At 41.0% G+C, this 24702-nt stretch overlaps 1 protein-coding gene across 3 annotated transcripts; it reads left to right on the top strand.

Annotated features, from left to right (window-relative positions):
* Positions 1 to 817: 817 nt before the first annotated feature.
* On the top strand, positions 818 to 23744 carry jmjd6 (jumonji domain containing 6, arginine demethylase and lysine hydroxylase). 3 transcript variants are annotated; one of them, XM_008104364.3, is made up of 7 exons: positions 818 to 1125; positions 7931 to 8319; positions 8905 to 9191; positions 12062 to 12197; positions 17552 to 17690; positions 18269 to 18396; positions 23311 to 23744. In XM_008104364.3, the coding sequence occupies exons 1-7, from the start codon at positions 997 to 999 to the stop codon at positions 23342 to 23344; spliced, it is 1242 nt and encodes a 413-aa protein (XP_008102571.2). In that variant the 5' UTR covers positions 818 to 996; the 3' UTR covers positions 23345 to 23744. The 3 variants fall into 3 exon arrangements, with proteins under 3 accessions (XP_008102571.2, XP_016846812.1, XP_062826709.1); XM_016991323.2 differs by having other exon boundaries at positions 19453 to 23744; XM_062970639.1 differs by having other exon boundaries at positions 18269 to 18434.
* Positions 23745 to 24702: the final 958 nt, after the last annotated feature.

The following is a 24702-nucleotide window of genomic DNA, read 5'->3' as shown; positions in this document are numbered from 1 at the left end:
AGCCAGCATGGATTTCTCTAAAACAAATGACAACACAATTTTATTCTTTTTTGTTTGGAGTTCCCAATGGCGCAGTGGGTTAAACGCTTGTGCTGGCAGGACTGTTGACTGAACGGCTGGCGGTTCGAATCCGGTGAGCGGGGTGAGCTCCTGTCTGTCAGCTCTAGCTCCGCATACGGGGGCATGAAAGAACTTCCCATAGGATGGTAAAACATCAAACATCCGGGCGTCCCCTGGGCAACATCCTTGCAGACGGCCAATTATCTCATACCAGAAGCGACTTGCAGTTTCTCAAGTTGCTCCTGACAGAAAAAAAAAGCCGGCCCTGATAGTTTCATGTCCGGAATTCCCGTTTTCAGAGCGTTGTTCTTTATCTACTGTCCTGATTTTAGAGTTTTAAAAATATTCGTAGCCATATTTTGTTCATTTTCATGGTTTCCTCTTTTCTGTTGAAATTGTTCACATGCTTGTGGATTTCCACGGCTTCTCTGTGTAGCCTAACATGGTGGTTGTTAGGGTGATCCAGCATTTGTGTCCTCAAACAAGATGCTGTGCCCAGGTTGGTTCCTCAAGGGCTCTGCTATGGCTGGCTTCTCTGGTGGAGGGGGGTTGGACTGGATGGCCCTTGGAGGTCTGATTGACACATCGACACCCCTGCTCTTTAAAGGGGGCGGGACATAAACAGGAGAGGGCCTGCCGAACTTTCTCAAAATGGCGGCGTCAGCCACTCGCTTCCTCCTGCTCAGCCAATGTCCATCCCCTCCGCCTCCTTTTCCGTTCATAGAGCGACCAATCAGCTTCGCCCCCGCGCGGGAGGACGGGAGGCGTCAGCCAATGGGAGAGCGCGGAGGGCTGAGTGGGCCAAAGTAGCGGCGCGGCGGCATCGCTGAGGTGAAATTTCTGGAAGCGGTAGCGGTGTTGTTCGTTCGTTCGTCCGAGCGGGGCGCCTCCGGTTGAGAGCCGAGAAGGAAAGCGAAAGCGAAGGGGGGCCAGAGCATGAACCACAAGAGTAAAAAGCGCATCCGCGAGGCGAAACGCAGCGCCCGCCCGGAGCTCAAGGACTCGCTCGACTGGACGCGGCATAACTACTGCGAGAGCTTCCCCCTCAGCCCTGCAACGTGCAAGGTGGGCTCCGGAGGAGGAACGGAGGGAGGCAGGCCTGGGAGGGGAGGAAACATGGCCCCTGAGGCTGGGTGGGAGCAGGTGCTCGAGGTCGGATAGCGACGCCTGACTCCAAGGTCGCTCGGGGACAGGAGCCCTTTCTTAAGCGGCTCCGGCCCTTGCTGGTAGGCTGGTGCGTGCCCAATTCAGGAAAGCTTTCTTTTCCCCGAAGGGCCTCTAAGGAAGGGCTGTGAGGAAAAGAACCACCTCTTTTGGCGCTGAAGCGTGTGAGTATTTCGTGGTGCAAGTTGAGCATACTTTTTCTCCCGAAATGTTTGGGACCAGAAATGTCTTCTCGTCGAATCCTATCGTTGAAGAGGCCCTAAGGGCAGTCCGGTCCGTGCCAGGCAGGGACACACAATCCAAGAGTATGGGTATGTTTAGCCTAGAAGGGGGGTGGGGGGACTGAGGGGACAGGAGAGCCATTATTTGGAGGGATGTCCCATTGAGGAAAAAAGGGCAAGTTTTTCCTGCTGCTCTGGAGACTAAAATATAAAGCAATTGATTCACATTGTGGGAGAGAAGCTTCCACCTAAACATTGGGAAGCATTTCCAGATGGTAAGAACTCTTCAGCCATGGCAGCATGGTCCCTTCTCTGGAGCCTCCCTCCCAAGCCCTGGCCTTCCACCTCCTGTGGACTCCATGTCCCAGAATCCCTGATCTTGGGCCAAGGCAGCTGAGGCCTCTTGGTGTTGAAGAAATTCCAGAGGAATAGAGTTTGGAAATCCTTGCTTCAAAGAGTGGAGGGAACTATATATATATACTAGCTGTGCCCAGCCACGCGTTGCTGTGGCATTTTCTGGTGGTGTTGGTGAGAAATTGTTGAGGTAGTGGTGGTATTGAATGTCTGTTGTATGGTAGTCTTTATGTTTAGTATGCACACTGAAGTGGATTATATGGCAGTGTGGAGTCAAGATAATCCAGTTCAAAGCAGATAATATAAGATTCTAAATGGGTTATATAGCTGTGTGGAAGGGCCTTGAGTCTACACTGCCATATAATCCAGTTAAAATCTGATAATCTGTGGAAGAGGCCTAAGTGAGGCCTAACTGTGCCTGTCCCCTGGGCTGAGTAGGTTGCTAGGAGACCAAGTGGGCGGAGCTTAGCCTTCTAACTGGCAGCAATTGGATAAAAACTATTATTCCTCTCCCTGTAATTAGGACTTTATTTTTCTTTTCTTTTTGTTGTATCAACCTAGAGCCGTGAATGATGGGTTGTGTTGTCAAATTTCGAGGTTGGGGGGCCTGTAGTTTTGTTGTTTTGTCCGCTGCCCTGATGCCATCACTCTTTTATATATATAGATATACAGTAGAGTCTCACTTATCCAAGCCTGGATTATCCAAGCTTCTGGATTATCCAAGCCATTTTTGTAGTCAATGTTTTCAATATATTATGATATTTTGGTGCTAAATTCGTAAATACAGTAATTACAACATAACATTACTGCGTATTGAACTACTTTTTCTGTCAAATTTGTCATATAACAATGATTTGGCGCTTAATTTGTAAAATCATAACCTAATTTGATGTTTAATAGGCGTTTCCTTAATTTCTCCTTATTATCCAAGATAATCGCTTATCCAAGCTTCTGCCAGCCCATTTAGCTTTGATAAGTGAGACTCTACTGTATATGCAGGATATAAATGTTGCAAATAAATCCAACCTCTGCTTAAGAGCTTCCAGAGAGGGAGGGTTCGATCTTGGGTCCATTTCTGTTCAAAATCTTTATTAATGACTTATGAAGAGCTAGCAGCCATGATCATCAAGTTTGCAGACAGCACCAAATTGGGAGAGACAGCCAGTACTCAGAAGACAGGAGCAAAATTCAAAACAATCTTAACAGATTAGAACAGGTATGGGTAAACTTCGGCCCTCCAGGTGTTTTGGATTGCAACTCCCACAATTCCTAACAGCCAGTAGGAATTGGCTGTTAGGAATTGTGGAAGTTGAAGTCCAAAAGAACTGGAGGGCCGAAGTTTGCCCATACCTGGATTAGAGAGATGGACCAAAACTGACAAAATGAAGTGCAACAGGGACAAATGCAAGATATTCCACTTAGGCAGAAAAAATGAGATGCAAAGATACAGAATGGCTCGACAGCAGTACATGTGAAAAAGATCTTGGAGTCCTCGAGGACAACAGGTTAAACATGAGCCAACAATGTGATGCGGCGGCAAAAAAAAGCCCATGGGATTTTAGCTTGCATAAATAGGAGTCTAGTGTCTAGATCCAGGGAACTCATGCTACCCCTCTGTTCTGTCTTGGTTAGACCAAACCTGGAATCACACTGTGTCCAGTTCTGGGCACAGCAATTGAAGGGAGATGTTGACAAGCTGTAATGTGTCCAGAAGAGGGCAACTGAAATGATCAAGGGTCTGGGCATGTTTAGCTTGCAGAAGAGAAGGCTGAGAGGAGACATGATAGCCATGTATAAATATGTGAGAGGAAGTCATAGGGAGAAGGGAGCAAGCTTGTTTTATGCTGCCCTGGAGACTAGGTTGCAGAACAATAGCTTCAAACTACAGGAAAGAAAGGGGATTCTACCTGAATATTAGGAAGAACTTCCTCACTGTGAGAGCTGTTTGGCAGTGGAACTCTGGCCTGGAGTGTAGTGGAGGTTCCTTCTTTGGAGGCTTTTAAGCAGAAACTGGATGGCCATCTGTTGGGGGAACTTTGAATGTGATTTTCCTGCTTCTTGGCAGGGGATTGGACTGGATGGCCCATGAGGTCTCTTCCAACTCTGTGATTCTACAGAGACTCCATCACACTCCGAGGCAGCAGCCTATTCCACTGCCGATGATGATGATTCCTATCCCACTTTTTCCCATGGGTGAGACTCAAAGCAGCATACATCGACACATAAATTACTATAGAAAATTTTCAAATTCAAATGTAAAAAAATTGGATTTAACTTACTTGATTTAACAGTCAGAAAGTTCTTCCTAGTGTTTATGGGGGAGTCTCTTTACCTTCAGTTTGAATCCATTGCTCCATTGTGTCATGCATGAAAGAAAGCAAAGGTGCTACTATCTCAGCCATTTTGTGAACCAGATTTGAATTTTGGAGTATTTTAGAGATTGGAATTCTAGATTAAGGGATGCTCAACTTGTATAATTTTGGTAGCAATCCTGTGCACATCCCCAAAGAGTAGTCGAACCCAGAGGAGTTAACTTCCCATCTGAGGTGTCCTCCTCCCTTTTAAATTAGAAACTGTTACCAAATTCATCAGGGGGAATTTTCCACGGTGCAACCCTAGCTGTGCATGCAAAACTCACAATTCAGTCATGTTGAATTGTGCATGCAAAATTCTAGTGTTGGTATGCCATTTGGAATTACTGAAATTACAAAATTCCTAATCTATTTCTTTAAAATTAGTCTTTTTTTTTTTTTACAATCCAGCAAGTTTAAATTCATTACAGTTTCCAATTTGTCTCAACTAGGGAATAGTACTTATGAACTTGATACTGAACCAACTTCAAACTCATATGTAATATTTTTGGTTATTCCAAAATCTGTAATCTTAGGCCCCATTTCATTGCCATATAATACAGTTTGAAACTGCATTATATGGTCAGCGTAGACTCATATAATGCAGTTTAACGGAATTGAACTGTATCAGGAAACTGCATTATATGCATTATATGTAAATGCATTATATGTAGATGGGGCCTTAGTTTCCTGGTATTCGATTTGATAAGAAAATTTTGCTTGTTATATAGGACTTGCGTTTGCCTCACAAAATACAAAGTTACAGTAATACTATTGAATATTTATACCTCAGTATGGTCAAGCATATAATCATTTTTTCCTGGTTTCTCTGGCTGTTCTATAGTTTAAACAATAAAAATGAATTGACTGTAACTAAAAGTCTCATTAAACTTACACATAACAATCAGCCTAAGATTTTAAAATTAATCTTGATAGACCATGGTCAAGTGGTATGCCTCTACTCAAGTATTCTTGATTATTTGATCAAATAGGGCCATTAAAAGCAGGTAAAGCATAATGTTAGGACACTTAAAATGTTGACAAACTACTATTGTCTCTTTATCACAGATTCAAGGTGGGAGGGAAAGGGTGTGGAAGTTCTGACAGTTCAAACAGGTTGGGAGTGAGACTGGGGGAATGTAAATTGTAAGAAGAGGTGGAAATTTGATTAAACTTCTGGACCCCATTTGGTGAAGATAGGTTGATGAAACTGGTAGAAAGTACCGGTAATATTTTTCCTTCAAGGTTGTTAGGAGAAATTGTAACAAGAGAGTGGGAACAGTTGTTAAAACAACCTTCTGCAACTGTGGGAGGCTTACTTAGAGGGATGAAAGTCATAGTGCAATTCATTTTAAAGGCATCTGCTTGAAAATGGTTGCATTAGAAGGTAGTGAACATCAACAATATTAATAGTACAGTGGCATTAGAGGCTGAGCAAACTCACAGACGTTCTCAAGCTGCAACACTTTCTCCACTCATTTAGCTGTAAGATTCATTGAAGTGGGGTCTACTTCAGTGTAGACATATATAGCATTGTGTAGGAAATCGTTATGCCAAACTGGGAACAGATTAGGAGTAGGAATTGCAGAATTGTAAGATATATTAGACAAATATATTGTTCCTTTACATATAAGAAACCAGACAAAGAAAGGTCTAGAATATGGCTCATTGGTTGTATTGGCTCATAATCTTGCTTGAACTCTGAAGAGTACAATAACACACACACTATATTGCCATGTGGGAATATTAAGGTATATTTTAAATTTCTTGGTGTGAGCAAAAAGTAGACAGTCACAGCATCCCTGTCTTTTTGTTTTTTGCCCCTTGATGGAATGGACAATATTTGTGGGCTTTTCACATCGTTTCAGCACAGCTAAAATAGAAAGTAAATGGTACAACAATGATCCATTACAGTATTCTTTCTTGTGTGGCTTTAGCTATCCTTCTCCTGTTAAATATTCTGTAGGGTCAATTTCTGAAGACAGAAGGTTGATGTTGATGGGTTGTGACTGTAGTATGACCCATTATATTACAGGATGATTATTATGATTCTAAGAAAAATACAGCAGCTTGATCTCTTTGTGTTTGTTTAACACCAGTGTTAGAGTAGTTCATGCTTGAATTATATATGCAAAGAGAATATTGATTTCAGTTATCCTACTGGCAGTTCTTCTGTCCTGATTATTGTGTAATATAAGACCCCAAAGGCACAGAGAGAGTTTTGAAGTTCATTTGAAGGAGGGAGTATCAAGTGTTGTGACACTTACTTGAGAATAAACCTTAATGAATTTGGTTGGACTTTTGAAAAACTATGCTCAAGATAAGATTAACATGTGTTAATGTATACATGTTTTGGTAATTCAAGTTTCAGTTAGATGTCTGTATACTAGAAGATCTGTGCTATGATCTAAGTATGGAAAAAACCTGTGAACCAAGTGACAGTAATATCATCCTACTGGGCACACCCACTTACATTTGAATGGAAATTTCCATTCCAAAACTGACTTCTCCTGAGGATAATAGTCTCAGTTGTAGCAAGTCATTTGAATGCCTTCAGATTAAATTGCAAAAAATTCTGTATTGTTCTGGGTTTGTCTATCTGTAATGATGTAGATTTTGTTTTCAGTTAGTAGATTAACATGTATTGATGTATTGCTGCTTCTTGGTCAAGAATAAAAGTAGAGTCTATGTTTTGTTCACATTTGTATTTCAAAAAATCAATGGGTTTTTCAGATAATTTTAAGCTTCATATTTCCATCTGCAGAAAGAAACATATGCCTTTCCCCCTTTTATCTGTAATAGGGAAATAATAGCAAATAGTTCATTATTATTCATTTTAAATCTTGCTTTAATGCTGCAGTCCTGGTCTTACTTTAATGCTGCAGTCCTGGTCTTAAATCTATTTGCCTGTCCAGCCTAGTACAGATACATTGACTCATTGAATAGTAAATCAATACTTAGGTAAATCCCACTGATTTATTGGTATCTGGGACTACCAAAAGGTTTTAGGTTCTGTATCCCAAAGATTAAATCCTACTGAGTTCAAGAATGCTTACTTTTGCATAGTGTTGTGTTATTAAATGGTTTAAAAATATTCTAATTATTCTATGCAGTATTTTTAGTTAACACAAGTGGTAAACATCAGGATACTCATGCAGATAGAACTTAAATTCTTTGTACTGGATTAACAAAGTGAGGCTATCTGTGTGGACAGAGGTGAGAAAGATCTGGTCTGTGAGCTGTATAAGGCCTACAAAATTATTAGTCTGACTTCTTTTATCTCCCTCCCTTCCTTGTCTGGGCAGTGTAAGCTGTGGTCAGCTCCAGGAGCAGTTAACCTGTCTGCCTGTCTCCTCTGTCTGGCAGCCATGTTCCTCTTCCACCCTACCATCCAAGTTGCAATACTGCCTGAGAAGTTGCCAGGGATTCCAGGGCTGTGATTGCCAGTCCAGATGCCACTCTCATGCCTCAGGTTGAGTGAACAGAACTTCCCCCTCCTGAGCCCCTCACCCTCTCCAGCAGCTGAGGCCCACTCCCTTCCCCTTGATTTTCCCACTTATCTTTATATTGATAATTTTGTATGGCCCTAAAGAACAAACATATAAATGAATTCAGTGGCCTTGCGATTGAGCCCTGGAGAACTAAGGAATTAGAGGACTGAAAATGAGGATTCAATAAAAATATATCTTTTTTGTGCTGCTTATTTTGCTGGACTAACATGGTAATTACTAGTAGTTGCACTCAACTTTTTTTATTAAAGAGTTTTTGTTGTTCTCACAGGACAATGTGGAAAGAGCAGATGCACTCCATTTGTCATTGGAAGAGTTCATTGAGCGTTACGAAAAGCCTTACAAGCCGGTTGTCCTGCTAAATGCACAGGTGGGATGGCCTGCCCAAGAGAAATGGACTCTAGAACGACTGAAACGCAAGTACCGGAACCAGAAGTTCAAGTGTGGGGAGGACAATGATGGTTATTCTGTCAAAATGAAGATGAAATACTACATCGAGTATATGGAGACCACACGGGATGACAGCCCACTTTATATATTTGACAGCAGTTATGGGGAGCACCCTAAGCGCAGGAAACTTCTTGAGGACTACAGGGTGCCCAAGTTCTTCACAGATGACCTGTTTAAGTATGCAGGGGAGAAGAGAAGACCACCTTACAGGTATAAATTTGCTATTCGCAACCTAAAGATAGAAACAGAGAAAGAAAGTTATTATTCAATAATAACACACAACCCACTATGAGTGCAAAACTTTCCCTAATAAATGTCTTCCAGTGAGTTCAAGGCAGTGTACTTTATCCTGAAAACAGCAACCTTGTAAATCATGCTCAAAGAGTGAGTGATTCAAAACTACGCAGTGCATTCCATAACTCAGTGGGGACTTGGCTCTCCAAAGTCTTACTAATCACACTGAACTATTTTTCACTTTCCTGTGTATTTATGACATTTGTGTGTCAGATTTGAATTTTGAGCCAAAATTATTTTTAAGAAAATTCCAAATATCAGCTGTTCTTCAGAAGTGGAATAGACTGCAAAAAAAGGCAACAGGAATAACAGTCTATGTTGTGGATGGAGTAGGAATCACTGTCATTCTAGCCAGTTGCCTGGATATACTGAATTAGGAGTGGGCAGACTTCAGACTTGTTGGATCTCATTTGTTTTTCACTTTGAATCTTAACATCCAGGTGCAAAATAGTTGCTACAGAATGTGTATATACAGTTATTGGATATTTCCTTTATATGCAGGTGGTTTGTGATGGGCCCACCTCGATCTGGAACCGGCATTCATATTGACCCTCTGGGAACCAGTGCCTGGAATTCCTTGGTCCAAGGACACAAGCGCTGGTGCCTTTTCCCAACCAGCACTCCCAGAGAATTGATTAAAGTGACTCGTGAAGATGGAGGGAACCAGCAAGATGAAGCCATAACTTGGTTCAGAGTAATATATCCCAGAACTCAGCTTCCTACTTGGCCTTCTGAGTTCAAACCTTTGGAAATTGTGCAGAAACCAGGAGAAACAGTTTTTGTACCAGGTATGTGCTCTTGTCAATCTGTGAGCAAAATTGTGATTTTATTTTATAGAAGAACAAATCAAGGTAAAAGGTAAGGGTTTCCCCTGACGTTAAGTCCAGTCATGTCTTACTCTGGGGGTTGGTGCTCATCTCCATTTCTAAGCTGAAGAGCCGGCGTTGTCCGTAGATACCTCCAAGGTCATGTGGCCGGCATGACTGCATGGAGCGCCGTTACCTTCCCACTGGAGCGGTACCTATTGATCTACTCACATTGGCGTGTTTTTGAACTGCTAGGTTGGCAGAAGCTGGAGCTAACAGCGGGCGCTCACTCCGCCCCCGGGATTTGAACCTGGGACCTTTCGGTCTGGCAGCTCAGTGCTTTAACATACTTCGCCATCGGATCAAACCATACTTTTATTTAGATTATCTTTAACTCTACAAATACAAATATCCTTTTCAAAACAAGGAATTGTATAATCTCCTCTGGAGCTAACAAGGAGGCTATTTTTTCACATTGCCATCTTGCTGATGCTCTTTTACTTTGTGGATATTTTTTCTATTTTAACCAAGAAGTATACATAGTATTTTGTAGGGAAGCAATCCTGAAATGAAACATTTAGAAAGTAAATGAAAATTTAGATGAATTGCACGCAAGAAGATTTTGAACTGGGTGAATCCTTAATAACATTTTCTCAGGGCCAGTGAGCTTAATTAACACAACATGGGAGTGAATTTGTCAATGTTAAGATTTTCATTAAAGTGAAAACAAAAAAATGAAGGTGAGCAAGCTGTTTTTCAGAGCCAGTGTAGTTGAATGCTGTGCTAGGACTGTGGGAAAACTAGGTTCCAATCCTAGTGACATCAGGCAAGGCATACACTTTCAACCTCAAAAGAAGGCAATAGCAAGTTTTCTCTGAATTAGTTTTACCAAGAAAACCTCAGAATAGGATGCTCTCTGTGCCGATGTTCAGAAGATTTCACCTCACTTTCTATCCCTCTGATAATTGAATTTTGGAAAAAATGACTTGTTTTGGAAACAAGGATTGGCGAGAAAGCTTCAGTGAAGACACCCCCCCCCCCCCCCCAAATAATTCTTTCAGGAGTGAATTTCTCCTCCTAGGGGTAGATTTCTCTCACTTCCTGTTGTCTCAGACCCATTCTTAACTATCAGCCATTTGTAAGTCAGATGTTAGTAACTGGGGGGGGGGGGGCTCATTTTTGTTTGGTTCCTCTTAATTTGCGGAAAAGAAGTTCCTGTGTTCTGTGAAATGGAAAGTACTTTTATTTTAAATTCTACCATCTTTGGAATTCAAAATAGCTAGTCCCATTAGATTGTAATTGCTAGTTGGGGCAATCAAAAAATGTTACTGTGCTTTAATTATTGTGTGAATTGCAGGAGGCATATGCAGACTCCTGTGTAAAAGTAAAAACATCTGGCTTCGTTAACATTGGTGTTACCATGACTAGTATGCTTATTTTACCCCTTTCTGTTCTCTCTGATATGATAAACAGAAGTAAGATATGTTTTAACTGTCATCGTGTACCTTCTCTGTATGAATAGTAGTTCAATTCAGTCATTCTTTTAATTTCTGTTCATTTTTTGTTGCTATTTGATAGTGCTCATCAAAGCATATGTTTGTTTCATAGCAAAGTATTTCGGTCAAATTCCTTTCTTAATTGCTTGTCTCGGACTGAATATAGCTTATTGGACTTCTATCAAAAACCTCAAAAACAACAAAGCTCTCTGTAGCATTTTCTGTTACTGAAATGTCAAAAACTGAAATTTGCAATTAGTCATGATTTCATCTGATTTAATTTTTGGTAGGCTGTAATATGTCTCATTAGTGCCTTGCTGTCTGTTATTTGAAGTGTTCCACCTGTTTGTTTGAGTATTTAGATCTTGACATAGAATGTTTTGTAAATATCTTTGGTGGATTTTTTTCCAACATAAATTCTGCTGATGCTGTAAGTGGCTATGAACAGTTTTACTTGGGAGAAACAGTGTAAAAGTAAACTGATGACAATGAGGGCAATGAAGAGTATACACTATCTTGAGCAAGATACATTCATCCCCAGTTCCCAGACCTAATCCAACTGGTGAATGATTTGGCTCATGAAGGACGCTGCTTATTTTGAGGGGGTTCCCTATGTGCAGCCCTCATTCTCAGTTGGGAAGGCAGCTGCAGGGAGAAGGATTCTGTTGGCATAATCTGAAACAGGACATAACAACAAGATTTCTCCACTCTGCTCACACTCTAAATAGGGAGCACAAATGGTACAGAAGAGCAAATTAAGGAATCTGTCCTTCTCTCTCTGCAAAGAGATGATGTTGAGAGGGTAGGAGGGGCTTCGTGTAAGGTATCATGCAACCTGCTAGCTTGAATTAGTGTGTGTGACATAATTCCAGTCCAGGAACCAATCCAGTTCTGTATTATTTGTCTTGAGAAACAGTGGTTGTCTTCAAAAGCAAAGCTCTGAGATAATGTAATAGAAAAGGTACCTGCATGTATCTCATTATCTGGGAGACCAATGTGCATACCAGAGAATGTAGAATGCTCTTGTTTTCTTTTGTCTTGGTCTTTCGCAGAAGTAGCATCTTTCTGCTTTCATTCAGGAGCATCTTTTCTCTCTATCCCTTAAGATCACCACAGTGTAGAAAGAGATAAAAGGAAGGTATCTGTGTGCTGGACATCTGGTGTAGAAATAGTTGCTGTGGTAATCAATTTGCTGGTTTTTGTGACCATGTCCCTAAAACATAATTAGTCAGGGTTGGTATTTTTCCCCAAAGTAATTTATAAGCAGGCTCTTTGATATCTGCAGTTTATATTTTTGAAAAGGGATGATTATTATGATTTGATTAGTTCTTAATTGTGGCGGGTTTTGTTTTTCAGGTGGCTGGTGGCATGTTGTTCTCAATCTTGACACAACTATTGCAGTTACTCAAAATTTTGCAAGTTGTACAAACTTCCCTGTGGTGTGGCACAAGACTGTAAGGGGAAGACCGAAATTATCAAGAAAATGGTACAGGTGAGAGAAGCGATCATTACTTCAGTGACTTCCCAGATGCTGGCAGGACAAGTCAAATATTGGTTCCTAGAGCAAGAAATACTCCCAGAGCGAAGCTTGACAGCATATATTAAATGCAAATATGATGGAAGTTTTTGCATTTTGAAAAGACTGTCTGGCTTGAAATGACAACATCTTGCATGCGAGTATGAAGTCCAGAAAGAAGATTAGACTTCCAGATTTCAAGATTAAAATAAGGTGACTGGTGTGTACATTTAAAAGACATAGTTTTAAGGTAAAACTTGCATTTAGGCACTTTGATTGGGCATAAAACTTCCTAATATTAACTGTGATACTGATTTAGTATCGAGCATAGTAAATTTGGTGGAAAAAGCTTTTAAAGCCTAAATCAGGTATGTTTAAAGTCCGGCCGGGAGGTCCCTGTTCAAATTTCAACCAGCCCTCTCTCTCCAGGTCTGCCTCCCTTGCTTCTTTCCTTCTTTCTCCCTCCCTCCTTTGACTACCTTCCACTTTTCGTTCGTTCGTTTGTTCCTTCTTGGAGATCAGGGCCCCGGAAAAAGTGTGCTCCTCTGGGGAAGAGAAAGAGAGATGCAGTCTCTTGCACCCCATCACTCTAATTAAGCATCACCTTCTCCTCGGGTGGCTCTGCCCTTGGGCACCCTGTCCCAGTGGCCCCTTGTTTCTCTCTTTCCTCACAGCTATTTCTTTATTTCTTTGTAAAAGCAGACACCCCAATTGCCCTGCTTGCCTTAGGTGCCCACTGCTGCCACATGGCTGGGAATAATGGGCCCTGGTGGCTGAGCATCTGCCTGGCTTCCCTCCCTTCCTTCTCAACCTTGCCTTTGTCCCACATTGCTGCCCCGCATTTTACAAAAAGACTGCCCTTTTCTGTGGTTCTTCCCTTGGGAAGAAAAGAGAAGAGCCAGATGGCAGCCATAACTCCCCTCTGTCATAATCAAAGCCCTCCCAACAGGTGGCCATGCCACCTCTGTTGAAAAATCTCCAGAGAAGAAGACTTTACCAAATTCTGAGGCAACATATGTCACTGTCTTAAATTACTTGAAGGTACACAACAACAACAAGCCTAATTAACTTATATCTCTCATCAGCCGAAAGCAAGCCCACACTTCCCATTGAAAGATTGGTACATTTATGTTGGTTAAAATTGTTCTTCGTTTTATATATTGTACTAGCTGTGCCTGGCCACGCGTTGCTGTGGCTGATGGGAATCATTTGTTGACCAGGTGGAATAGCAGTGAATAGCCTTGCAGCCTCAAAGTCTGGCTGTTTTCTCCTTATGCAAATCCTTGCTTGGTGAGGTAGAATACAATGGAATAGGCTTGGTGCTTGGGAGGCTGGGTACTTGCGTTCTAGGGAAATAGTTTTTTTAGCCAATTTGAATTATACTGAATAGCCTGACTGCTTTCTACATAGGGGCAACCTTCCTTGGGCAGGTTGAATGAGACGGAGTAGCCTCATGGCTTGAAAACCTAAGGGTTTACTATTTAGGAGAAATCTTGCTTGGTCAGGTTGAACAGCACTGAATAGCTTTGCTGCTTGCAAGCCTGACTGCTTCCTGCCTGGGGGAATCCTTTGTTGGGAGGTGTTAGCTGGCCTTGGTTGTTCCTTTCTGGAATTCCCATTTTCAGAGTGTTGCTCTTTATTTACTGTCCTGATTTTAGAGATTCTATTGTTCTGTATTATTACACCACAGCAATTTTAGATATTATATTTGTTGCCTGAGACCACGACCACTTCCAATCCCTGGAAGAGAGACAGAGGCCCAGGCATGTGAGGGTGGGAAGGTAGGGTCCTCCTCTAAAGAGGGAAAAAGGGGAGGGGGTGGAAGTAGTCCTTGGCCGGCCTCAGGGGCCTGCAGAGCCCCTTCCTTCCTTCCTTCCTTCCTTCCTTCCTTCCTTCCTTCCTTCCTTCTGTCCTCCGCCAAAGAAAGGGAGGGGCCCCGAGTCTCCTTCCTTGGTGCCTCCAGGCCTCTGCCACCTGAGCCTGCCTAGCCGAGGCCCCGCTCTCTTTGCTCAGGTGAGAAGCAGAAGGGAGCAGCAGGACCCCCCCCCCCCCCCACACACACACACAGAAGGAGGAGGCAGAAGGAAGGATTAACAGGGCGGGAAGCAGCACTCAAGAAACGGCCCCTGTTTACCCAGGCAAGAGATGGCCAGGTTGGCAGGAGGAAGGAAGGGACGGGCGGGCTTTGCCGAAGAGAGAGGAGAAGCTGTCCGAGTGACTGCAGACCCGCCTCAGCCCCCACAGTTCCTCACGGCTAGTAAGCAGGTTGGGATTTCTGGTCGAAGGAACGGATCAAAGGGTGGGGAGGCCATGTCCAGGTGGCCGGGGCTCGGGGAGGGTTCCCAGGAGCGGCGCCGGCTGTGAGGCCCGGGCCTCTTTTCCACCTTCTCCTGCACGCTCGCGCCTTCCCGGCCTCCGGCCTTGCTTGCTTACCTTAAACACTGCCAGGAGGGCCCAGTCCCCCTCATGTTCAGCATGCCTGGCTCCCATGTTGTGTACCGTATCGTGGGGAGGAAGTGTAGACGGGAAGGCTGTGGGTTGTTCTGTCGGCATGAGGAGTCCGTTGGGGGGCTTTTAGTTTTTTTGTTTTGTCTGGCGCCGTGATTCCATCACTCTTTTTATATATATTGTACTAGCTTGGGGACCCGGCGATGCCCGGGTCATTTGAGAATGGTATTGTCTTGTAATGTTATGTATTCTGTGTCGTCGAAGGCTTTCATGGCCAGGATCACAGGGTTGTTGTATGTCTTTCAGGCTGTGTGAGGATGCCTGCCATAGATGTGGGCGAAACGTCAGGAGAGAATACTTCTGGAACATGGCCACACAGCCCGAAAGACATACAACAACCCTGTTATGTATTCTGTTTGGAGTGGATGAACTACAATTCCCAGAATCGTGTCTGAATCCTCCCAAAACCCTGCCAGTATTATAAGTTGGCCATTTTGGGTGTGTGTACCAGGTGTGGTGCAGTACTGTCTGTATGGGGGTGTACTACTGCAACTTCCAGATTCCCGGGGCAATTGCCCTGAAATATCTATCAGTATCCACAGCAGGCAATATTCAGTCTGTGTGCCAAGTTTGGTCTAGATTCGTCATTGGCTGAGTTCAGTGGTCTTTGGATGGAGGTGAACTACAACTCCCAAAATCAAGGCCCCTTCCCACAAATACCTGCAAGTCATGAGGCTTCTTGGTGTGAAGTGTGGTCCTAGTGCATTGTTGGTGGAGGTGAGTGTTTATCTGGTTGAAGGTGAACTATAACTCCCTTTTTCCCAAACTTGTCAAATATGTTGTATTGGTTATGGGGACTCTGTATGCCAAGTGCTCATTCATTGCAGGTAAACTATAAATCCCAGTACCTACTACTCCTCAACTTCCAGTCCAGTTCCCCTCCAAACCCACCAGTAGTCAAATCTGGGCATATTGGGTCTGCATGGCAAATTTGGCCGAGAGCCATCATTATTTGGGTTTATAGCGTTCTGGGTGTAGGTGAACTACAACTCCTCTATATTCCCCAGTAGGAGTGACAGTGCTCTGACTTGATGCAGGGTGAATTACAACTTCTACCATGTGGAGTCAATCCCTAAACTCTTCCAGTAAGTTTAGTTGCAGCTCAGTTGTGCTCTATTTGTTATGCAGAGAGATTGGAAAGGAAAGGGCATTGGGCGGGGCCATGCAAATTCCAGAGCAATGGAGAACCCTGGGATGCCTGCCTGTGGTGGAAGAAAAAGCAAAATCTAGGATGAAATGGTCCCCACATGAAAGCATTCCTTGGGTAGTGGGGTGTAGTGTTTGGGAAGGACATTGGCAGGGGCTGGGCTGCATGTTCATGGCACTCACTGTAACCATAATGTCAGTGGAAAAGAGTGACTTGCTAGCTTTTCATCACTGGGAAGTGTAGCCTGTTTGTGGAGGCCGGAGGCTATCTGTGTGAGCAGACATCCGTGCCACATACACACATACGGGTTTTCGCTTTTATTATGGATTTAGATTTAGATTAGTTTAGATAGATTAGATTTAGATTAGATTAGATTTAGATTAGATAGATTGTTCTTTCATGGTTTTTTTTTTTGGCACTACAAATGAGACATATGCAGCATGAACAGAAATGTGTTCATGTATTATAATTCCCCCCCCCCCCCCCCCCCCAAACAGGCTGAGCAACCGTTATCTGGCCTTGGCTTAAAACATTTGGACACCTCCAGCCTAAATAGTTCTATTAGTATAGGCAGTCCCCAAGTTACAAACACCTGACTTACAAATCGCTCATAGTTAATAATGGGGATGAGGCAACAGGAAGTGAGAAAATTGTACCCCTAGGAAGGGAACTTCACTCCTGAAAGAATTATCACGGGGAAAAGGTGTTTCCACTGAAGTTTTCTCACCAACCACAAGCCAAATTTTTCAAAAACTAATAATCACAGGGACAAGTGAAATCTTCTGAACAGGGCACAGACAGCAAAACAAATGCCACAGGGGTGTTAACCCTTCCCTGTGCTATCCAAAGCTTTGACATGTGTGTGTATGTGTGTATGTATATGTATATGTATGTATGTATATGGCTGGAGTTACACTTAAATTGTGCCTGTTCCGACTTACATACAAATTCAACTTAAGAGCAGACCTGCAGAACCTATCTTGTTCATAATTTGGGGACTGTCTTTATACTTTTTTTACTTTGCCTGTATCCATACCTTAAAATTGCTTCCCCTTGTGTTGTGTATAAAACGAGTCCAGTTAACAGTTAACAGTAGCTTACCTGATAACTAATGGCAAACATACAAGGGGCTATAAAGGTAAAAGCCCGTTTCTGTGATTGCTATGGGATACTTGATATTATTGTTTGCAATCATCAAATTGTACTGTTATTTATTGAAAGTAACTTGTAATTGTCAGAAGAATGTGGGTTGCACTCCAACTAGTCTTCTGTCTGAGACAAGGAGCAAAACTTTAGGTGGAAAACCTTAACAATGAAAATGTCAGAAAGATGACAACATTTTGGAATAAAGCTGATGATAGGTGTGGGAATGGCTTCTTCCCTTGCTTGGGATACAAGGTACTTTGAGCAAAAGATAAGAAAATAGTTGTGAGCCAGTGTTTTACTGCTTTATAGTCTTTGTTCATATTTAATGTATATATTTCCTTTTTGGTTGATAACTTCTGCACTATGCTATAAGGCTGCTCTTAAGTCTCCTATATATCGAAGACTGTGATGCAAATTACTTACTCTCTTGTATCTAATTAAAAGGCATGATGATTGTGCTCTCTACTTGTATACCCATTAACTTATTAAATACTTAAAATGCTATCTTGATTTTTCTTTCTCACTAAAGAGTCCTGAAGCAAGAACATCCTGACCTGGCTGCACTGGCAGATTCTGTTGACTTACAAGAATCAACAGGCATTGCTTCTGATAGTTCCAGTGATTCATCTAGTTCTTCCAGCTCCAGTTCTTCAGATTCGGATTCAGAGGTATGGGTTCTGTTTAACCATTTAAGCCATTTAATTGTGAGGAATGCTGGGATATAAACATTTTTTTCTGTTCCAGAGTGGAATGTGATGCATTTCACTGAATTCAGCAAGCGTACTTCAGTATAAATAATTCCATTATAAATTTGTAGTGGTCAAGATGTTGAAAGTTTAAAAATATTCATAAGCCAGACCTTTATACTGTGTTTCCCCAGGTCCACTTATCTAAATATGGTGTTTGTGTGGATGCTGTTTGAGTTAAAAATAAATGTATGTAATAAGAGGCCATTCAGCAGTGTGGAAGAATTTACTAAAACATTTTCAGACCAAACTCTTAGAATGAAGGCTAACTGAAACAGACTGTAAAATTGTGTCCTTCGGGAGTACCCAAAAGTACAACCATCTTCAGAAATGACAAGCTAGGGACAAGCAGCACATTATAGTTTTCTGTGTGTTGTATTCACTCTTTACATTAGTAGAAAGCAATATTGTTTTTCAAAAGCTGTCACAATTATTGACAAGTAATGATGGAAATTGCTGTTTTTCTAGTTGGGATTTATTATTGTCATATCTGTATTTAGTGTGATTCTAGCTCAGAGATGGAAGGAATGATGCATCGAAGGAAAAAGCGAAGGACATGCAGCATGATGGGGAATGGTGATACAACCTCACACGATGACTGCGTGAGCAAAGAGCGTAGCTCCTCCAGGTGACCAGACCAAGATACTTATTTTTAACAATCAAATGGTGGGCATTAGTTCAGATTTGATTGAGCTTCAGGGAGAATAAGGGAGAGATGTTACTTTCAGCATGTGTAACCAACCTGCTTCACATAGATCTTCTTTCCCATTTCTGATGCTCTAAAACAAGCCTACACAACCTGTGGCCTTCTAGGTGTTTAGGACTCCAACTCCCAGAAGCCCTAGCCAGTTTGTCTAATGGTTAAAGAATTATGGGAGCTGAAGTCAGCACCTGGAGGACCACAGGTTGTGTAGGCATGCTCCAAATAGAACCTTCTGATAATTTGGAGCACCAAAGAAAGCTTTCATCACATGTTAAATTCATACTAAACTCTACCCACCTTTTCTCTTTTCGGATATGTAGAATGAAAGTGTTGTTGCAGAGGTATTGAAATGCTGTTTTGAAGGAAGTGTAATGACATAATTGAAGGATTTTGACTATGATTAATTTCTTGTAACTTTGTCCAACCATTACATAACTCTTTCTTAGTTTATACTCAAAGAGTCATAGATGTAAGTGGAAACTTCACAAGCTACTAATAGCAGATGATTGAGATAACCAAATAAAAGGGCCAGGTTCACTTTATTTTCATCATGGTAATTTTTGACAGCAGAAAGTTGATTCTTACTATACCAACTTCTGCTAGTGGGCCATGACAGTAAAACATTTAAGTAACTTCTTTTGGACCACCTATGTTCTTGTACTACTGTTCTGGAGTAACACAGGAATTCAGTTGAGTAAGCATCTTGTTTATGGCTTTTTGTCCTTTTTTCCCCTTTGCTTGTATGACCAAGCAAAATGGGGATTTTTTCAATTAAAGTCTCTTTACTAGGTACCTATTTTATATATTTTCCCAATGTCTATGTGTTCAGTTAGCGTTGACAATTAGTTAAAAGTGTCAAAAATGAAATTGCATCCAGAATGCTTGGAATGCATCAGTCTTTCTGTGAAAGCTCTATGTTGTCATTTTGCATAAGTTTCAAGAAACATGCCCTGACAGGTAGTTGTATTTTATTTTTGACAGGATTAGGGAATCTTGTGGAAGTCGTACTCATCCCTGAAAGATAACAAGACCCATCTAAAGGCAGTCACAGCCAGCCAGTTGTCTTCTATTCTTCTCATCAGCTGTCTGCTTGGATCTTTCTCAAGTCTTCACCACTCTTCACTAATTTGTTTTAAATCCAGTGTTTGTCTACCACTACCTACTATCTAAATCTGACTCCTTCCTAACAAAAGGAGAAAACTAGACATTTCTGTGTGTTTAACCTTCTCTTTCTACACTCCATAAAACATATATGCTAAACATGGGAAAACAAGGCTGCTGGCTGCAAGGCTGTGCTGTGCCTCAGAACTCGGTGCAGTCAGTAAAGGAAACAGGGACTTTGTATTAACAAAGCTGTCTTAAAAATTAAGCAACTAGATTTTGAAAGTTTCTATGCTTTCCAACATTGTCATATGTTTACAAGTTGCATTCTCATGCACTACGACTATGTGTAATTGGCCAGTAGATCCTTAACTAAAGCGCAAAAGAAACAGTAGATACATTTGCTTATGGTGACCCTGCTGCTTCATAAATGATCATCTGTAAGAAGCATACTTTTGTAAGTTTTTTATTTATAACGTCAAACCATGGGCTAATAATTAGACCTATAGTAAGTAGTATGTCAAAGCAGCAGTTCATCACAATTACATGTATTTTGTTTTAATAAAAGCAACAAAATTGTTGGTATTTTGCAATTGGTTTGGGAGCTTGATACAGAAAATAATGGGTAGGAAGAAGATACAGCTTCTTAATTTAATTCTCCCTGTGGGAGTTTCAGGAAACGTAAAAATAAAAAGATTTTAAAAATAAGAAGTGGGTGAAGTCTGAATAAACACATTTTGTTTTATGGAGAACTACTGCTGCTGCTGCTACTACTACTACTACTGCTGTTGTAGTTTGACAGGTTATTTGAGTTGTGTGGTATTTTGTCTCGATGCATAAAATGTGACTATGCATATCCAAAAGCAGCCAATTTTTTTAGGATATGCTGTTTCAAGAGAGATTTTGTTGTCAATGTAGATATGAGTTATCTTCTATGATGGATCTTGTACCTCCATCCACAGTTGTAACTGTGTCCCAACTTTGAAAATCTGCAAAGATAAGGTCCAACACCTCGATAATACTTGAGAATAACTTGAGTGATTATCTGGACCTGATTGCATTTTGAGACATGACATTGAAGAATATACCTTTGTTGAGGATGGCTTTTAGGTTTCCCCTGCATCCCATTGTTCAGGTATTTGTTAAATCAACCTGTTTCTGTCCAGTTATCTGCAAGATCTCTGACCCCATAAGAAATGTACTCAGCATACATAATTTTCTTCCATAATTCCAGTGTTTCAAAAGAAATCACAAAACCATACCCCTACATATCAGTAGAGCAAGGATCAGTATATCACTTGATAGCCTTAACTCAGTGCTTTTATGAAATACAATTTTGGTGAATACTGATTTCATTGAAATAATGCATTTCCTCAGTATTAACAACTAGCTATTTCATGTTATTCATAGCCAGTTTTCTGACTACAGACTAATCTTAGCAGTCCAAGTAATTTTTCCTTACAGACCATCTATACTGTAGAATTAATGCAGTTTGACATGTATGAATGACATAAAATTGTAGGAGCTGTAGTTTTACAAGGCTAAAAATTTTGTAAAACCACAATTCCATAATTCCGTAGCATTAAGCAATGGCAGTTAAGACAACATCAGAGTGCATTAATATTTAAGTGTAGATGCATTCTTAAGATATCCTTGGGATATCACTTTTGGTGATGAGGGGAATGATTCTGTAGAATTTGATCACTGTTGGTTTTGTACTAAGAATTTACAATTATGGAGGTAGATATTGGGCGGGGAAAGAAACAACAGGAGCAAGGACCATTGTTCCTTGATTTAAAATTTAAGAAGCTGTTGTGAGCTCAGTTGTCAAAGATGCTAGTTACTTTTCAGTGGCACTAAAAGGTCTTTCCTAGTCCTAACTTGATTCCAGAATCCCTGTGAATTGAGTCCTTTGGGATGCTCCCAATGAGAGAGAGATTATTTTAATCACCTGTACCTTGAAAAACTTAGTCTCTGACCTTGAGCATCCCACTGTAATAAGCATGAAAGGAAGAAAGAATTGCTTTAAATTATCTTATCCACTTAACTTCTTCCTATAGGGGGCTTTGGCTGGATCCTTACCCTTTTTGCTTGCATTAGTATTTCACATTTATATTGGTTTAATAAATTAACCTGAAAGTAGTATTTGCCAAGTTGCTTTGGTTAGACTGAGGAAGGCCTACCTTTAAGTAAGAAAAACTAGTTCTTGAATCAGAACTGACTTTTTAAAAAAGCTTTTTTTTCTTTTCTGTTTGTATCAAAAACAATCAGAATTGTGACATTTCAGGTCAAACTAGTCATGGCTTTCCTTTTTATCAGTAGTTACCACAGGCAACCGAAGCCCAACACTCAGTTGCAGTCAGTGTAGTTATATCTTTTTAAAAGGTTTTATCTTTTACATAGATTTGTTCATTTATAGAAGCTGTTTGCTTCTGATGTGCTGTGGTAAGAAATAACTTGCATTAGAAAATCCAAAACTTTTGAGAAAAACCACACACATTAAACCTGGGGCTTCTTTTAAACTGTAAATTTTGTATACAAAATTAAACAGAAGCTGTGTCCTAACTCCACTGCTGTCAAAAAAGACTGGCCTGGAGTTATGCATTCTACTGTAATTTCCTGACTAGATCCCAAGTATATTCCCATCCTGTTGATCTGAAGCCAAGCAACTGACTTACTGGAGGAAAGGGCATTGTTTCTTCTTAGTACAAAACATTATCTGGTTACAGCTGCTTGAAAAGAAAAGCTGTCATATAGGTATTTGCTTGTACTAAACAGCTTTGAGTAGTTTCTGGATATAGCATTAGGAAGCTTCAGATTTAGATTCGAAATCCTAAATTCTCTGTTTGCCCAGGATCATGATGTCATTAACTTGATGCCATAATTAGGATCCAGCAGTGTACTTTTCACTGGGTTCTATAGATTTTATGAACAAATTTCAATTTACCCTAAGAACCTGCTCAAGAGGACAGAGAAGCCTCCCTTAACAGTTTTCTGCACCAAGGAGAGTTCAGGGAAGTAAGTGCACATTTTGCTGTGGAAGAAGCAAAATAACACAATTCGAACTTGGCACTTCCTTTGGGGGGAGATAAAAGCATTAGTCAGGCTTTCAAAATAGGGTTAAACTGAGCATACAAGGAAGATGCAAGAGATCTGCCTGCCTTCTTTGCTTATCTCCTCATGTAGGGAATGACAGCCAGAGAGAGAGCCTTTGCTACATAAGAAGGCTTTTGATATGATGTGGAGCCCGGGAAGGGGGGGGGGGCAGTAGAAGCTCTTCTCAGATGAGGAGAGTAAAAGCAGAAGATGATGGAGGGGGCTAGAATTCATTTCACACCTGATCATTACTGAATGGAACTTTATTCTAGGCCATGTGTTAGGATAGTATGCTGTGTCCCAAAAATTGATCTTGTGCTCAGTGTGCCTCTTTTAAAAACTTTATGTGTGTACATACTATGCCAGATGTTGATATAGAGCTCAGCTCCTTAAAATCAGGGCAATTGCTTGTTAGCTTTTCTGTAACTATGAGAGCTTAAAAAACAGTTTTATCTAAACACTTGGTCAAGATTCTTCGTAATCCTCAATTTCTAAAATAAGTGCTACAAGATGAGCTGCTCTGTCTAAACTAGGTATGTTCAGAATAAAGACTAAGAAATTGACTTCTGTAATGTTTTTCTGAACATTTGTTTTTGTTAATGGTTCCACTTTATGGATTTTAAGAGCATGTATGTTTTGCAGGTACCCTCCTTATGAACAATCTCACAGAGTTTGAGATTACATCAGAGAAAATACTGGTTTTCTTAATTCTCCTTGTTGACTTCAGCCAAATTCTCCTTGTTGACTTCAGCCAAACTTGATCCATCTTGTTTTGTGATCATCTTTACCACCTGTCACAATTAAATTGGAGAACTGTTCTAACAACCTTTCTTTCTTTGAACTCCCAATTTCTATGCTATTATGTTGAGACTTTTTTGCCTGCCAGGCACTTTCCTTTTCTGAGTAAGATCTCTTTGGACTCCTACAGCTGTGTTTAAAGTGCCAGTTCCACTAACTATAGTCATTAAGTCCAATCTGTCCATAGAGTGGAGCCAGGATTGTCTGAATCTTCTTTTTGGATGACGATTATTATTATATACTTTTAAAATTTAAAATAAAATCTTATTTTCCATTAATTCATTTGTATTCTGCTTTCATCCAAACTTTGAAAGATTCACTTATTTCATGTGGTGTACACACTGTGTCCCTCCTTTTTCTCAGAATGACAGGACCTCCACAAAGTAAAACACTGGTTTTGATGGTATAGGAAGCATTCAAAAGAATGTAGTAAGAAGTGTCTGTGGGCCAGGTGATATCTCTGAGGCCCATATATTTTAGTCAAGATGTCACAGTCTTGGGATTATCCTACATCGCATACAGGTAGAGATAGAGTGGACGGCCCCAATATCTGTTTCAGATCACTGAACTAGGAGCTACTGCCTGATCTTTCAGATAGATCCGAGTACAGGTTATTGTTTATCAGGGCTTCTGATATCCAAGATAGTCTTGGATAGTTGAAGTGGTGATACCTTTGCCTTCTGGTGGTTCAGTATATAGAAAACATTTTAAAATACTATGTATAAAATTACTTTCAGGCTATGTGTATAAAAAGTGTATAATTTCCTATAGGTTTTCACCTTTCCGTGAGGAATGCTTGCATTCCTGCCAAACCAGCAAGCTTGGGAGCACAGCCCTTGTGTGAGCTCTCTTTTCCATCTGACTGATTTCCTATTAGGCTTTCTAAGCACATCAGTATCAGCTCTCTCTCAGGAAGGAACAGGGCACAAGCTAAGCACGTCTGATTATTAGCAAGTTGGGAATAATATTTGCTTTGTATACCAGAAGCCATACAACTGAAAAAGCAACTCCCTTATAATGGATAAGTATTGAGGTTTTAGCAATTTTTTCACTTTCACATCTTTTTCTCTGCAACAGTGAGAGATACCTGGAGATAATGCCACACAAATTGGGAAGGAGCTGTGTGACCCCCTGGAGGTGTTGTTAAGGAAACTAAACATTGGCAGAAGGCTGCCGATTAATTTTGGCTACCTGCAGGAGTGTTTTTACAAAATTGAAAAAATCATACATTGCATT

The sequence above is a fragment of the Anolis carolinensis genome, chromosome 2 (genome assembly GCF_035594765.1).
Source record: "Anolis carolinensis isolate JA03-04 chromosome 2, rAnoCar3.1.pri, whole genome shotgun sequence".
Taxonomy (NCBI): domain Eukaryota; kingdom Metazoa; phylum Chordata; class Lepidosauria; order Squamata; family Dactyloidae; genus Anolis; species Anolis carolinensis.
Note: the sequence above shows the minus strand (reverse complement) of the source record. Positions and strands in the feature narration are given on the sequence as shown.

Bases quoted from the DNA above. Each gene is read 5' to 3' on its own strand.
- jmjd6 (XM_016991323.2), top strand. From the start codon at position 997: ATGAACCACAAGAGTAAAAAGCGCATCCGCGAGGCGAAACGCAGCGCC. The intron at 8,320-8,904 runs GTATAAATTTGC...CTTTATATGCAG, and splicing joins AAGAGAAGACCACCTTACAG to GTGGTTTGTGATGGGCCCAC. The intron at 12,198-17,551 runs GTGAGAGAAGCG...TTCTCACTAAAG, and splicing joins TTATCAAGAAAATGGTACAG to AGTCCTGAAGCAAGAACATC.